Source organism: Pimephales promelas, chromosome 10 (genome assembly GCF_988280905.1).
Source record: "Pimephales promelas chromosome 10, fPimPro1.hap1.1, whole genome shotgun sequence".
In the NCBI taxonomy this organism is placed as follows: domain Eukaryota; kingdom Metazoa; phylum Chordata; class Actinopteri; order Cypriniformes; family Leuciscidae; genus Pimephales; species Pimephales promelas.
Genome location: NC_142778.1, coordinates 7,791,415 through 7,803,812, shown reverse-complemented (window position 1 = coordinate 7,803,812; position 12,398 = coordinate 7,791,415). Strand labels below are relative to the sequence as shown.

At 40.9% G+C, this 12,398-nt stretch overlaps 1 protein-coding gene across 1 annotated transcript in view; it reads right to left on the bottom strand.

Annotated features, from left to right (window-relative positions):
• Positions 1–2,893, bottom strand: part of LOC120473829 (transmembrane protein 255B) — a 39,226-nt gene extending 36,333 nt beyond the window's left edge. Inside the window, exons 1-2 of the mRNA XM_039663867.2 lie at positions 2,714–2,893; positions 1,579–1,721 (exon numbers count right to left, since the gene is read on the bottom strand). Of these exons, the coding sequence (XP_039519801.2) occupies positions 1,579–1,721; positions 2,714–2,771 (201 nt within the window). The 5' untranslated portion in view covers positions 2,772–2,893. The remainder of the gene's footprint in view (positions 1–1,578; positions 1,722–2,713) is intronic.
• Positions 2,894–12,398: the final 9,505 nt, after the last annotated feature.

Genomic DNA, 12,398 nt, shown 5'->3' with positions numbered 1-12,398 from the left:
ATTTTAAATGAGCGATCGTTTCGCTTGATAAGACCCTTATTCGTCTAGAATCGTTTAAAGCCCTTTGAACAGTTTGCAGTTTGCACTGAAACTGTCTTTTGGACCTTGAACCATTTTGTTCCCATTGAAGTCCATGTCTTGAAAGAAAGACACGGACATCTTGGATGACATGGGGGTGAGTAAATTATCAGCAAAAGTTTTCTTTAAAAGGGAACTACTCCTTTAAGTATGTTGGTTCTTGATGGAATGAACAATAACATGAGGTTTGGTAAATTCAGCTTTAGATGATGCACCTGAGTGTCATTTACATTAGAATGATAGTAGAAAGAGATGACGATGTTACAAAGAGTAAGATACACAGGTCAGAGTACTGAGCCCTGTGGAACGCAATGGATTGATTGGTGTGGCGATGAAGTGGATCTTTTCCATGATAAGAAAGAAGAATTTTTTCAATGTTCTTTGTTTGATTCAGCAATTGATTCCCATGCAGATTATCCTGTTATCCTGACCAACAGAAAGCCGCTTGGTTTGAAAGTGACTTCTCTGTGAGCAGAGTATCATACATTGCTACAGTATTGACAAAAGACAATGGATATGTTTTACCCACAAAATTTCACAGAAACTTTACTAACGTGCTGAGTATGTGACAAAATGATTTTCATAATCATGAAATGGGAAATTAAAAGGTTCCTAATTGTCAACAAACTCAAGTCTGTAAATTAGGAGAATCAGTGTATGGAATGGAATTCACTTTATTGTCACTTAGTCACAAGTACCAGCAAAACTGGCAATCAACCTCTCCATACAAACATATACAATATGACAAGGGGGTAGACAGGACAGGAAGACAGGGACTTGAGGGAAAAATACAGCAAACAGAAAAATATGGGCCTATAATCACATGTCAAAGCCCTAGAAAATTACACAAACCTACATTACACGCATATTTGCTGTCAAAAAAAAAAAAAAAAAAAACGATTAAATGCTATTTCTTGGAAATTAAATTTTTTCAGCACAGGCTAAATCATAAATCAATGCATTTTAAGGATTTTTTAAAAGGGCTGGTAAGAATCAAAATGATTTTATCCAAAACTTAATTTAGTAATTGTATTTCAGATAAAACTGTGATACTCCTGCGTCAAAGTAGTGTGCGATTTTCTCATGAAAATTTGTCTTGGAAGGTTTGGTTGGTCTCTGTCTTTTTTGGCAACTATTATTAGTCAAATAGAGTCAGAGCAGTGAATTTGGCTTGGGTTGTTGTAGGAATGACTGCTCCAACCAAAATCTGTGTTTTTCTTGACAGATGACCCATTTGAAATGTCTGCTTTCTTATCAGATTATGGTTTAAGTGAATGAGACATTTAAGTACATTTTCATATGGCTGGAATTTGTAATGGAATCTTCATTGAGACCAGAATAAACTCTAGTTCCCCAGGGTATGTCGAAAAAAAAATCAACAATTTCAATAGGTCTCATAGTCAGAATAGAAATAGAAAACAAAGAAAACAAATTCAAAACAAAAACATTTAAATATATTTTCTTTTTGCATTTATGATTCAAAATGTGATTGATACTTACGATAATCCCGGACATGTATCCTGCGATACTGACACTCTCAGTGCGTGTGCTGATGTAGCTACCCATCACAACAATGAGCAAAGACAGACTTAACATGCCTGAAACCAGCCACTGAGCCTTTCTCCTCCTCATCCTCACTCCATCTACCAGAGAAACAGAGAGAAAGGGAGTTAAATTAAAAATAATTTCGAAGCTATAGTTTATCTTATGAATGATTGCAAATTAACAACATAAACACAGTTTAAATTTGCTAAAATACAACTTTTCTCACTTGACTGACAAACAAAGTTAATAATACCAGGCAGTATCTCTGCCCATGCACAGGGGAAATTCTTGGATATGTTATTGTTGGCTTCATATTTACATATTGCCAACTGCCAACTATATGTGGTACCTAAATTATCTCGCAGTGCTACCACTATGTAAAACTGTTTTGAAAATATTAAAAGATTCAAAGGATTTCAGTAGGAATTATGAGATCTATGACATGCATGTAGAATTGCAAGTTTTTAATCTTAACCTTTGAATATTTGGTGATTTTAATCCTCCTAAATATCAATGTAGTTTATAGTATGCCATAACGTGTCAGTAGCCTATAGTTTATATGTCAAAATTATAGCAAATGTTTTAGGCTACATAATTGAAGCGCTATAAAAACAATTCTTTAAATTAACTCTCACTTTATCTAATTTATTAAATACACCCTTGTTACATGTGTATAATCATATTCACTAAGATCATTTCAGACAAAGAAAAAAACATTTTCAGATAGACAAAGACCCCTGAGACAATAATTAATGACAGGTAGTCTACATTTGATTGTCTAATAATTTTAAGGACAGTCAAACGTGAAAATAATTCGTCCCACTTTACCTGAGGTCTCACTTAGCCTACTTTGCCTGAGCTGGAGGCATCAGATATAAAGCATGATATATCTAATAAACTTTACAATAAATTATAAAATACTGCGGGGAAGTTTTATTTGCATATAAAAATGAGTTGTGCAAGTTCACGCATAACTTTCTTTCATAATACTATTTTAGCCTAAACAAAAAAAATACTCTCAAATGTTTTTGTTTTGTTTTTGTTTGTTTTTTCTCAAGCAGAATTTATTATTCAAACCCCTCACACTTACCCACAGCAGTATGTGGAGGAGCGGCGTCGCGAAGGGTCGTTTCCTGTGAGTTTGTCATCTTTATACATTAATGTTTATAATCCACTCGATCTCACTCACTGGTATAAATCCAGACAGTGCGCGCCACCGCGACTGCTCGAGCTTTTATACACGTGCCCGCGCACTCCGGAGATTTCAGATTCAATGACGTAAAATTAGAACCTGTTCAACTGAACATCGTCTAATCTGGTATGCGTGACGTTATTACTTGAATTTGGGACAAGACCTTCCTCTTAACTTTATGGTTCCTTCGAAACTTCCACAGACATGCAGAATACTTGCGGGATAGTTGTCACACCTTTTACAGTGAATAGCCTATTTCTCAAGGAAGTTTTTTTTTTTTTTTTTTTTTTTTTAGGCTATAGACACAACTCTTAAAGTTTTGACTATAAAAACCTAAAGTAGGCTACAGCTCAGGAAAAAACATTTAAAATAGTTTATTAGATGCCATTGTTTTTTTGTGACAGTGGAATTATTAATCAGGCTTTTCTGCCATATTTAACAGTAAAATAATTATAAAGCTAACACAATTCACAAGACAGCAAAAAAAAAGAAAAAGAAAAGAAAAAAAGTATCAAAGTGTCATATTGTGTGCCAGATCTTTACCATATTTTTTATTTAATTAAGTAATTTGCCCCAGTTCACATATGACAACTTGCCCCGATTGTATGCCAGTGTGGTTAATATAAAACAAGCAAAAGATGTTAAAGGAAAAAGTGTTACAACCATCCTCAATCGCTGTCCTCAGTTCTGATTTATGCAGAGGTCACTGGCCTGAGTGAGATCTGAGACGCTGTTTTTGTCTCATGTCAGTGAACCCACACTAACCGATCCTGACCATCCCTGTGAGTTCCAGAGATTAACTGCAGGCAGAGGAAAAACATCACACACCTATTAAATAATGTATCATTGTGTCAGTTTAAACACCCATGCAGTACAGAAGAGATTTATAAAATATGGCAAATAAGGCCAAAAATGAGTGCGTTTTGGCAAAGGACATACAGGTAGACTGAATTTAAAGATCTAATTATTTATAGAATCTAAGCTTTTATCACAATATAAAGCCGCTTTTCTCTGCTAAATACACACCTGTTTATGCACTGCCTGAGTGTTTTGAACAGGAATATTTACAGCCTGGCAGGAATGTGACTTTTAAATGAATTCCAGCTAGAACCGCATTTGCTACACATTAACTCCTTAACTAATTCAAACAGGCCAGAAGACAACACAACATGCTGTCGGATTTCACTTATTTGGAATAAATTTGTTCAGACCTCTAACTGATTTTTATTTGAGAAAAAGGCTTTCTAGCTAAACATTGCAGTTTTTAAATTAATCTGATGTGTCCCACAATTTTGGTCTTTTTACTTTATTGGTCTTTTGATCTTGTGAATTGTGATGGTGTATACATGTTTGTCTGGGCTCTTGCATTGGCAGAGTGGATTGGCACTACACTACCCAGAATCCTCCTTGTCTCCACACCTGAACTCACTTCCTCATTAGCCACCTGTTTCTCGTTTTGATCATCTGTTTTTACCTTGTCAGTGTTCATTGATATCTGTATTTAGTTTCTTGCTGTCCAGTGAGTTTTTTTATCGGTTCTCATTAATGTTTGCGTGGTTTCTTTAATTCCTGTGATTTTGTTGATTAAAGTTCCTGTTGCCTGGTTATCCTCATCTCCTCGTGATTTCTCTACCACGAAACCTGACAGAAGAACCAACCCCCAACAAAATATGAAAATCGAACTCTGTGTTCCACAAGACGGCCGGTCTCTAGAAGACTATGCAGAGATTTATCTCCAACTTTTCCAGGACCTGAATTGGAATGAAGAATCTCTCATACATCAGTTCTGGAGTGGGATGGACAATACTCTCACCCAGATACTGCTGTTGGGAGATCTCCACCTCCCTTTTGTCGAGTTCATCGACCACACATTATGTGTTTGTGAATCTGCCCTCACCGTCAGTCTCATCAAGGGCCACAAGTCTCATTCTGCCGTAAGAGCCATTCCCGAGCGTCCTTCAACCCTGTTCCAGGTGGTCCCTGTTCCTTTGATTCCAGTTCCGGTGGTCCCGAAACCTTGGAGGAGAAGGAAGACGCATTGGCCGATCCAGAGTATATTTAGCCGATCCAGTGACTGTTCACGTCACTTCTGCCCAGTCAGAGACTGTTCACGTCGCTTCTGCCGATCCAGAGACTGTTCACGTCACTTCTGCCCAGTCAGAGACTGTTCACGTCACTTCTCCCGATCCAGAGACTGTTCACGTCACTTCTGCCCAGTCAGAGACCATTCACGTCACTTCTGCCCAGTCAGAGACTGTTCACGTCCCGTCTACTGAACCAGAGAATCTTTCTGAGCCAGTGTTGTCTTTTCCTGTGCCTGAACTGGTGTCGTCCGTTCCTGTACCGTTCCTGTACCTGAAAACAAGTGGAGCCAGCTGCAAACACAAAACTTGTCAGAATCTCCTCAGCCAATGCTGCCTCTGCCAATGCTGCCTCAGGTATCACCCCACACCGAACTGCTACTCATCGATGAATTGCTGCTATTTCTGATGCATCTTTCTGTGGGTCTGCCTCTGAGGGATCTGGCCAATCGTTTTTCGATTCAACGGACCACTGTCTGCAGGATAATAACATCATGGGCTCACTTTTTGTATCATCTGCTGGGTTCCATTCGCCTGTGCCTGTGGAGGGTATCAAAGCATACCTCCCACCAGAACTTGCTGCATTTCCTGACACACAAGTGATTTTGAACTACACAGAGATATTTTGTCAGGGGTTTTATTCTTCATATAAATCTCATACTACCTTCAAAGCTACGATTGACATCACAACCAATGGTCCCATCACCTTTGTTTCCCCACTATATGCAGGCTCAATGAGTGACAGAAAAAAAAAATATTGTCTGGAATAACCAAATGCCTCACACCAGAAATGGCCATTATGGTGGACAAAGGCTTTCTAGTGGACAACCTTGTCGCTGGAAAGGTTTACCGACCTGCCTTCCTGGTAAATGACACTCAGATGCCCATCTTTATTCAAATTAATCCATTGAACACGCCGCGTCTATCCAATTGAAGTAGAGCACATGGAGACAGGGAAGTCTCTCGAGGGTCCTTTGTTCTAGACTGGCCGCTTGCTGTTAACAGCTTTGTAGGTGGGACAAATATATCAGAAATTCTGCACAATGATCTCTCAGAGACACATCGCTAGTACCAGGCTCGACCCCATTTTTGTCTGTAGAACTGCTTTAATTCATCATGGCATAGATTCAACAAGGTGCTGGAAATTTTCCACAGAGATTTTGGTTCATATTGAAACTCAAAACCATGCCCATAGCGGTAAATCTGAGGAACTCCCGTCAACAAATGTGGGGAGGCATTGCGACTGTCACAATGTTAGTCTGCAACTGTCTGTCTTTGTCTGCACTACACTACCCAGAATCCTCCTTGTCTCCACACCTGAACTCACTTCCTCATTAGCCACCTGTTTCTCGTTATGATCATCTGTTTTTACCTTGTCAGTGTTCATTGATATCTGTATTTAGTTTCTTGCTGTCCAGTGAGTTTTTTATCGGTTCTCATTAATGTTTGCGTGGTTTCTTTAATTCCTGTGATTTTGTTGATTAGATTTCCTGTTGCCTGGTTATCCTCATCTCCTCGTGATTTCTCTACCACGAAACCTGACAGAAGAACCAACCCCCAACAAAATATGAAAATCAAACTCTGTGTTCCACAAGACGGCCGGTCTCTAGAAGACTATGCAGAGATTTATCTCCAACTTTTCCAGGACCTGAATTGGAATGAAGAATCTCTCATACATCAGTTCTGGAGTGGGATGGACAATACTCTCACCCAGATACTGCTGTTGGGAGATCTCCACCTCCCTTTTGTCGAGTTCATCGACCACACATTATGTGTTTGTGAATCTGCCCTCACCGTCAGTCTCATCAAGGGCCACAAGTCTCATTCTGCCATAAGAGCCATTCCCGAGCGTCCTTCAACACTGGTTCAGGTGGTCCCTGTTCCTGTGATTCCAGTTCCGGTGGTCCCGAAACCTTGGAGGAGAAGGAAGACGCATTGGCCGATCCAGAGTATATTTAGCCGATCCAGTGACTGTTCACGTCACTTCTGCCCAGTCAGAGACTGTTCACGTCGCTTCTGCCAATCCAGAGACTGTTCACGTCACTTCTCCCGATCCAGAGACTGTTCACGTCACTTCTGCCCAGTCAGAGACCGTTCACGTCACTTCTGCCCAGTCAGAGACTGTTCACGTCCTTTTACTGAACCAGAGAATCTTTCTGAGCCAGTGTTGTCTTTTCCTGTGCCTGAACTGGTGTCGTCCGTTCCTGTACCTGAGCCGGAGCCAGGATATGTTCCTGAGCCGGAGCATGTGTCTGTTTCTGTGTTTGTCCCTGTGGCTGTTACTGTTCTCGTGTCGCTGTTCCTGAGCCGGTGTCTGCTGTTCCTCAGCCAGTGTCTGGAGTTCAGACAAAATGAATAGAAGACTATGCAGAGATTTATCTTCAACTTTTCCAGGACCTGAATTGGAATGAGGAATCTCTCACACATCAGTTCTGGAGTGGGATGGACAATACTCTCACCCAGATACTGCTGTTGGGAGATCTCCATCTCCCTTTTGTCAAGTTCATCGACCGCACATTATGTGTTTGTGAATCCGCCCTCACCGTCATCAAGGGCCACGAGTCTCATTCTGCCGTAAGAGCAATTCCCGAGCGTCCTTCAACACTGGTTCAGGTGGTCCCTGTTCCTGTGATTCCAGTTCCGGTGGTCCTGAAACGGAGGAGGAGAAGGAAGACGCATTGGCCAATCCAGAGTATATTTAGCCGATCCAGAGACTGTTCACGTCACTTCTGCCGATCCAGAGACTGTCCTTTTCACTTCTGCCGATCCAGAGACTGTTCATGTCACTTCTCCCGATCCAGAGACTGTTCACGTCCCGTCTACTGAACCAGAGAATCTTCCTGAGCCAGTGTCGTCTGTTCCTGTGCCTGAGTCGGTGTCGTACATTCCTGTACCTGAGCCGGAGCCAGCGTGTTCCTGAGCCAGAGCCAGCAAATGTTCCTGAGGCGGAGCCAGCATCTGTTCCTGAACCGGAGCCAGTGTCTGTTTCTGTGTTTGTCCTTGTGGCCGTTTCTGTTCTAGTGTCTGCTGTTCCTGAGCCGGTGTCTGCTGTTTCTGAGCCGGTGTCTGCGGTTCCTGAGCCAGTGTCTGCTGTTTCTGAGCCGGTGTCTGCTGTTCCTGAGCCAGTGTCTGTTCCCGATCCTGAGCCGGTGTCCTCGGTGACTCCCAAGGGTCCGACAGCTCCGTCCTGGATTCCCGAGGGTACGACAGCTCCACCCTGGACACACCCACCCCAAATTTAAATGTTTTGCCTTTATATTGTTACCACAGACAGCAAAGCAAATTATTAAAATCTTTTCTGGACTATATCACCAGTAATGAATATATAACTTGTATAGCACTTTTGACTACAAATTTTGTTTTACAGAGCAATTTTACAGTTAACTTTGACAGCACTTAAAATATATAGACCTATATATATCACTAAAATGTAACAGGTAAAATTCTTGCTTAAATCATTGTAAAATATTCTGTTATCTGATTTAGTATCAGATTTAACTGATTTGAACAACGATTCAAACAAAACAACAGTGCAAAATAGGTGTTGTTTAATTGATTTAAACATGTTGAAATTTGGTTACTGTGGATCTATGAGGGTTAAACTTGGCATCTAAAAAACAAATATTGGAAATTTGGAGTTCAGACAAAATGCATTCTGGCACAGAATTCTGCATTTGTCTTCTGAGACACAACACATATGCTTCAGATTTGTCAAATATGATTTTTTCTTTAAAAGCACCCACCCTAATATACCCAGATACAAACCTGTAGACTCCACTCCTGAACACTTGCATGGCCGGTTCCTCCCAAGCCTTGAAAGATCAAAGGGGAAAATGCTAAAGTACTTGAGACACTTCACAAACAAGGACCAAAGTGCTCTACAAACATGATCTGTCTTGTTCATTTACTTTCTATTGCTCTCTCTCGTTGTTAGAATGAGATCCTCCTCAGTCCTGTGAACATCTTCCTTTCATAGTCCTCTTCATAACATATTTCATAAGGGGAGGCACTTCAGTGAACAGAAAGCAATATATTAAACTCCTGCTTTAAATCAAGCTGTTAACAGCTTTGTAGGTGGGACAAATATATCAGAAATTCTGCACAATGATCTCTCAGGTACACATCGCTAGCACCGGTTTGGACCCCCTTTTGTCTTCAGAACTGCTTTAATTATTCATGGCACAGATTCAACAAGTTGCTGAAGATTTTCCACAGAGATTTTGGTCCATATTGACATGATAGCATCACGCAGTTGCTGCAGATTTGTCAGCTGCACATCCATGATGTAAATCTCCTGTTCCACCACATCCCGAAGTTGATATTGGATTGAGATCGGGTGAATGTGGAAGCCATTTGAGTATAGTGAACTCATTGTCATGTTCAAGAAACCAGTTTGAGATGATTTGAGCTTTGTGACATGGCACGTTATTCTGCTTTGAGTAGACATCAGAAGATGGTACAGTGTGGTCACAAAGAGATGGACATGTTCATCAGCAACAGTACTCCGGTAGGCTGTGGTACCGTGTTTAGATGATGCTCAATTAAGGGATCCAAAGTGTGTCAAGAAAATGTCCCCCACACCATCGCACCACCAGCAGTCTGGACCGTTGATACAAAGCAGGGTGGATGGTTTCATGTTGTTGCACCAAATTTTGACAATCAAAATCTGAATATCACAGCAGAAATCGAGACGCATCAGACTAGGCAACGTTTTTTTCAATCCAGTATTATCCAATCTTTGATGAGCCAGTGCAAACATAGTCTCAGTTTTCTGTTCCTATAGGAGGATCTTTGTTGCCATCTTTGTACACATGTGCGAGTGGTTGTGTGGCAACAAAACAAACAGAAAGTTTCAAGAGAGTTAGCAGGCAAAATCCACAATATCGCACTTTAACATCTGAAGACCAGAGGAGGTTTGTAGAGAAGCTCAAAATTTGTATTGGTTATTAGTTATTCAAAGCCCATATGTGATTTGGGATGTCAAAAACGTTGGTGCGACTCGCCCGTGTCTTGGCCACCAATCTGCTGGGAGACATTTATTCTTTTTTAATAGAACCCCCTGGACCCTTCACTCATGAAAGATTAAAGGCTTGGAGGCAAAAGCCTTGCACCAGCAAAAGGCCACCAGCAAAAGGCTTGGTGGCCTCCAAGCAAAAGTCTGGAGGCCAATGATTATTTTGTTTCTCGAAAGGTTGGGCCGATCTTTTCTGCCAAACAGAAAGCAGTGATAGTGCTAAAAGCATCATGACATCATGACTTTTGCGTAAACATACACGCCACTTTCGAATCAAGTGGCATGTTATCTATATGCATTTTGAGCTATCCGCGTGTATGCGTGTATGTCTACGCCGTTAAATGTGCGAGCGAAACGAAGCAAAATGTAGATCTACATCTGGGGAGCGATATTTTTTTTCCTAGGATGGTAAGGGAAGACTCATAAATGCTGTTAACCCCAGTGACGGATAGGTTTAGGGACGGGGTTGGGGTAGGTCATATATTTATATATATACAGTAATGTACCATTAAGTCAACGGTGTTCATGAACACGCTGAAAAGCGATTATGCGTGTTGATAGCACGCCAAAAATGGAAATACGAATTGCCGTGTCATACATACGCCATTACATGAGATCCGTCAAAAGCAGAGGCTAGACCTGGCCAAGCAGAGTCACAGCATGATTCGCATCTCCTCCGAGGTGACCGCAGAACGGCAAAATGATCACTGCTCACTGCGACTGCAAAGCCGGGTAAGTCTTCATTGTTCAGTGTTCTTATTTATTTATTTATTGAAAATGAAATGAAAAACTTTTTATCAGGCCCCCAACGAGCCATACAATTGACCACACAGCAAGAGTGAACCATCCTCTTCTCTAAATCCTCATCCAAACATGCAAAACAATCAAATTACAGGTATTTAGCGGTGTTTCCTGCTAATACAGTCTCATCCCAAAAAGTCAAATAACTGACGTTTTGGGACGTATTTTGACCATGCGTCAATATCCGCCTTTTTAGGGCCCCCTTAAACGTCGGTAGATGGCGATCCCGGGCCGTCATACAACTGATGCTTTACCTTTAACGTCAGTTAGGTGACGGGTTAGGTTTAGGGTTAGGTTTAGGTCTGGGGTAGAGTTAGGATCCCACAACCTCATCTACCGACGTTTAAGGGGGCCCTAAAAAGGCAAATATTGACGTATGGTCAAAAGACGTCCCAAAACGTCAGTTATATGACGTCTTGGGATGAGACCGGGTTGTTCCTGCCACACGATTCCCATGATGCAAAGCGATATACATAAACAATGACGTCAAAAAAGATCCGCCTATAGCTGACAGGAGTGGCACCCGGTGTGGTCTTCTAAGGCAGTGTAAAATGTCTCAAAACAGCTTAGTCATGAGTGTTTTTGACACATTTAGTATATTATACAGACATTTGCAGCAATTCACTGATACTTTGGCCTGGTTTCACAAACAGGGCTGAGATTAAGCCAGGATTAGGCCTTAGTTAAATTAGAACATTTAATTAGCTTTTATGAACATGCCTTAGAAATGACTTGAGACAATACAATGACTCTGACATATTTTAAGATATGTCAGTGCAAGTTGCTTTCAGTTAAAACAGCTCTAAAATGCATTTTAGTCTGAGATAGCCTTGCTTGTGAAACTGGGTGATGGTGTATTAGCTAAGGCCAACATTTTAGAGATTCCAACAATCAATCTGGATTCCCAATACCATCAGTGGTAGACTCATTGAAGGGGTGCAGTGGGGCAAACAAGTCGGACTCCAGAGTTTACTAGGGAACAGCATAAAGACCTCTGGCTTCTTGTCTCCTGCACGACACCACAAGAGCCTGAATGATCAACTTTTACTGCACTAAAAGTGTTCAAAATGGTGTTTAAACATGAGCTCTTTACTTATGGTTATGCAACATTCAGTCTGGCCTATTTTTTATCGGTGTTATACAACATGGCAGTGACACCACCCATAATTTATCACCGTGTTTTGTTATAAAATAGCATATTTAAGCGATTAGTTCACCCAAAAATGTAAATTCATTATTTATTAGCCTTCATTACTCCTTTTTACCTCTGTCAAATGCAAAAAAAATATATATGTTACAGTTTTTCTCAGTCACTTTGGTACATTTCTTGAATCATACTTAACATTTGCAAATCAGTAAGTGGGAACACGGAGCTATTTGCCCCCTTTTATTAAATACTTTTTGAAACCTCCTTGTTCCAAGATAACAGCGGAGTCGTCTCCTATAATGCCTGGTGAGAACACCTGACACGAGATCAGAGACCATTCCCTTCAGATTCCCAGATCCATGTGGACACTTCTCTTCAGGTTAGCCGACTCATTTTCTATGGTTCAGGTCAGGGACTGGATGGCCAATGCAGATGCTTGGTTTTCTGCAAAGTGACCCTTTTTTGTTTTGATTTTGATGTTTGTTTGTGGATCACTGTCCTGTTGGAAGATCCAAACATGGCCTGTTAAGATTTTTAGCA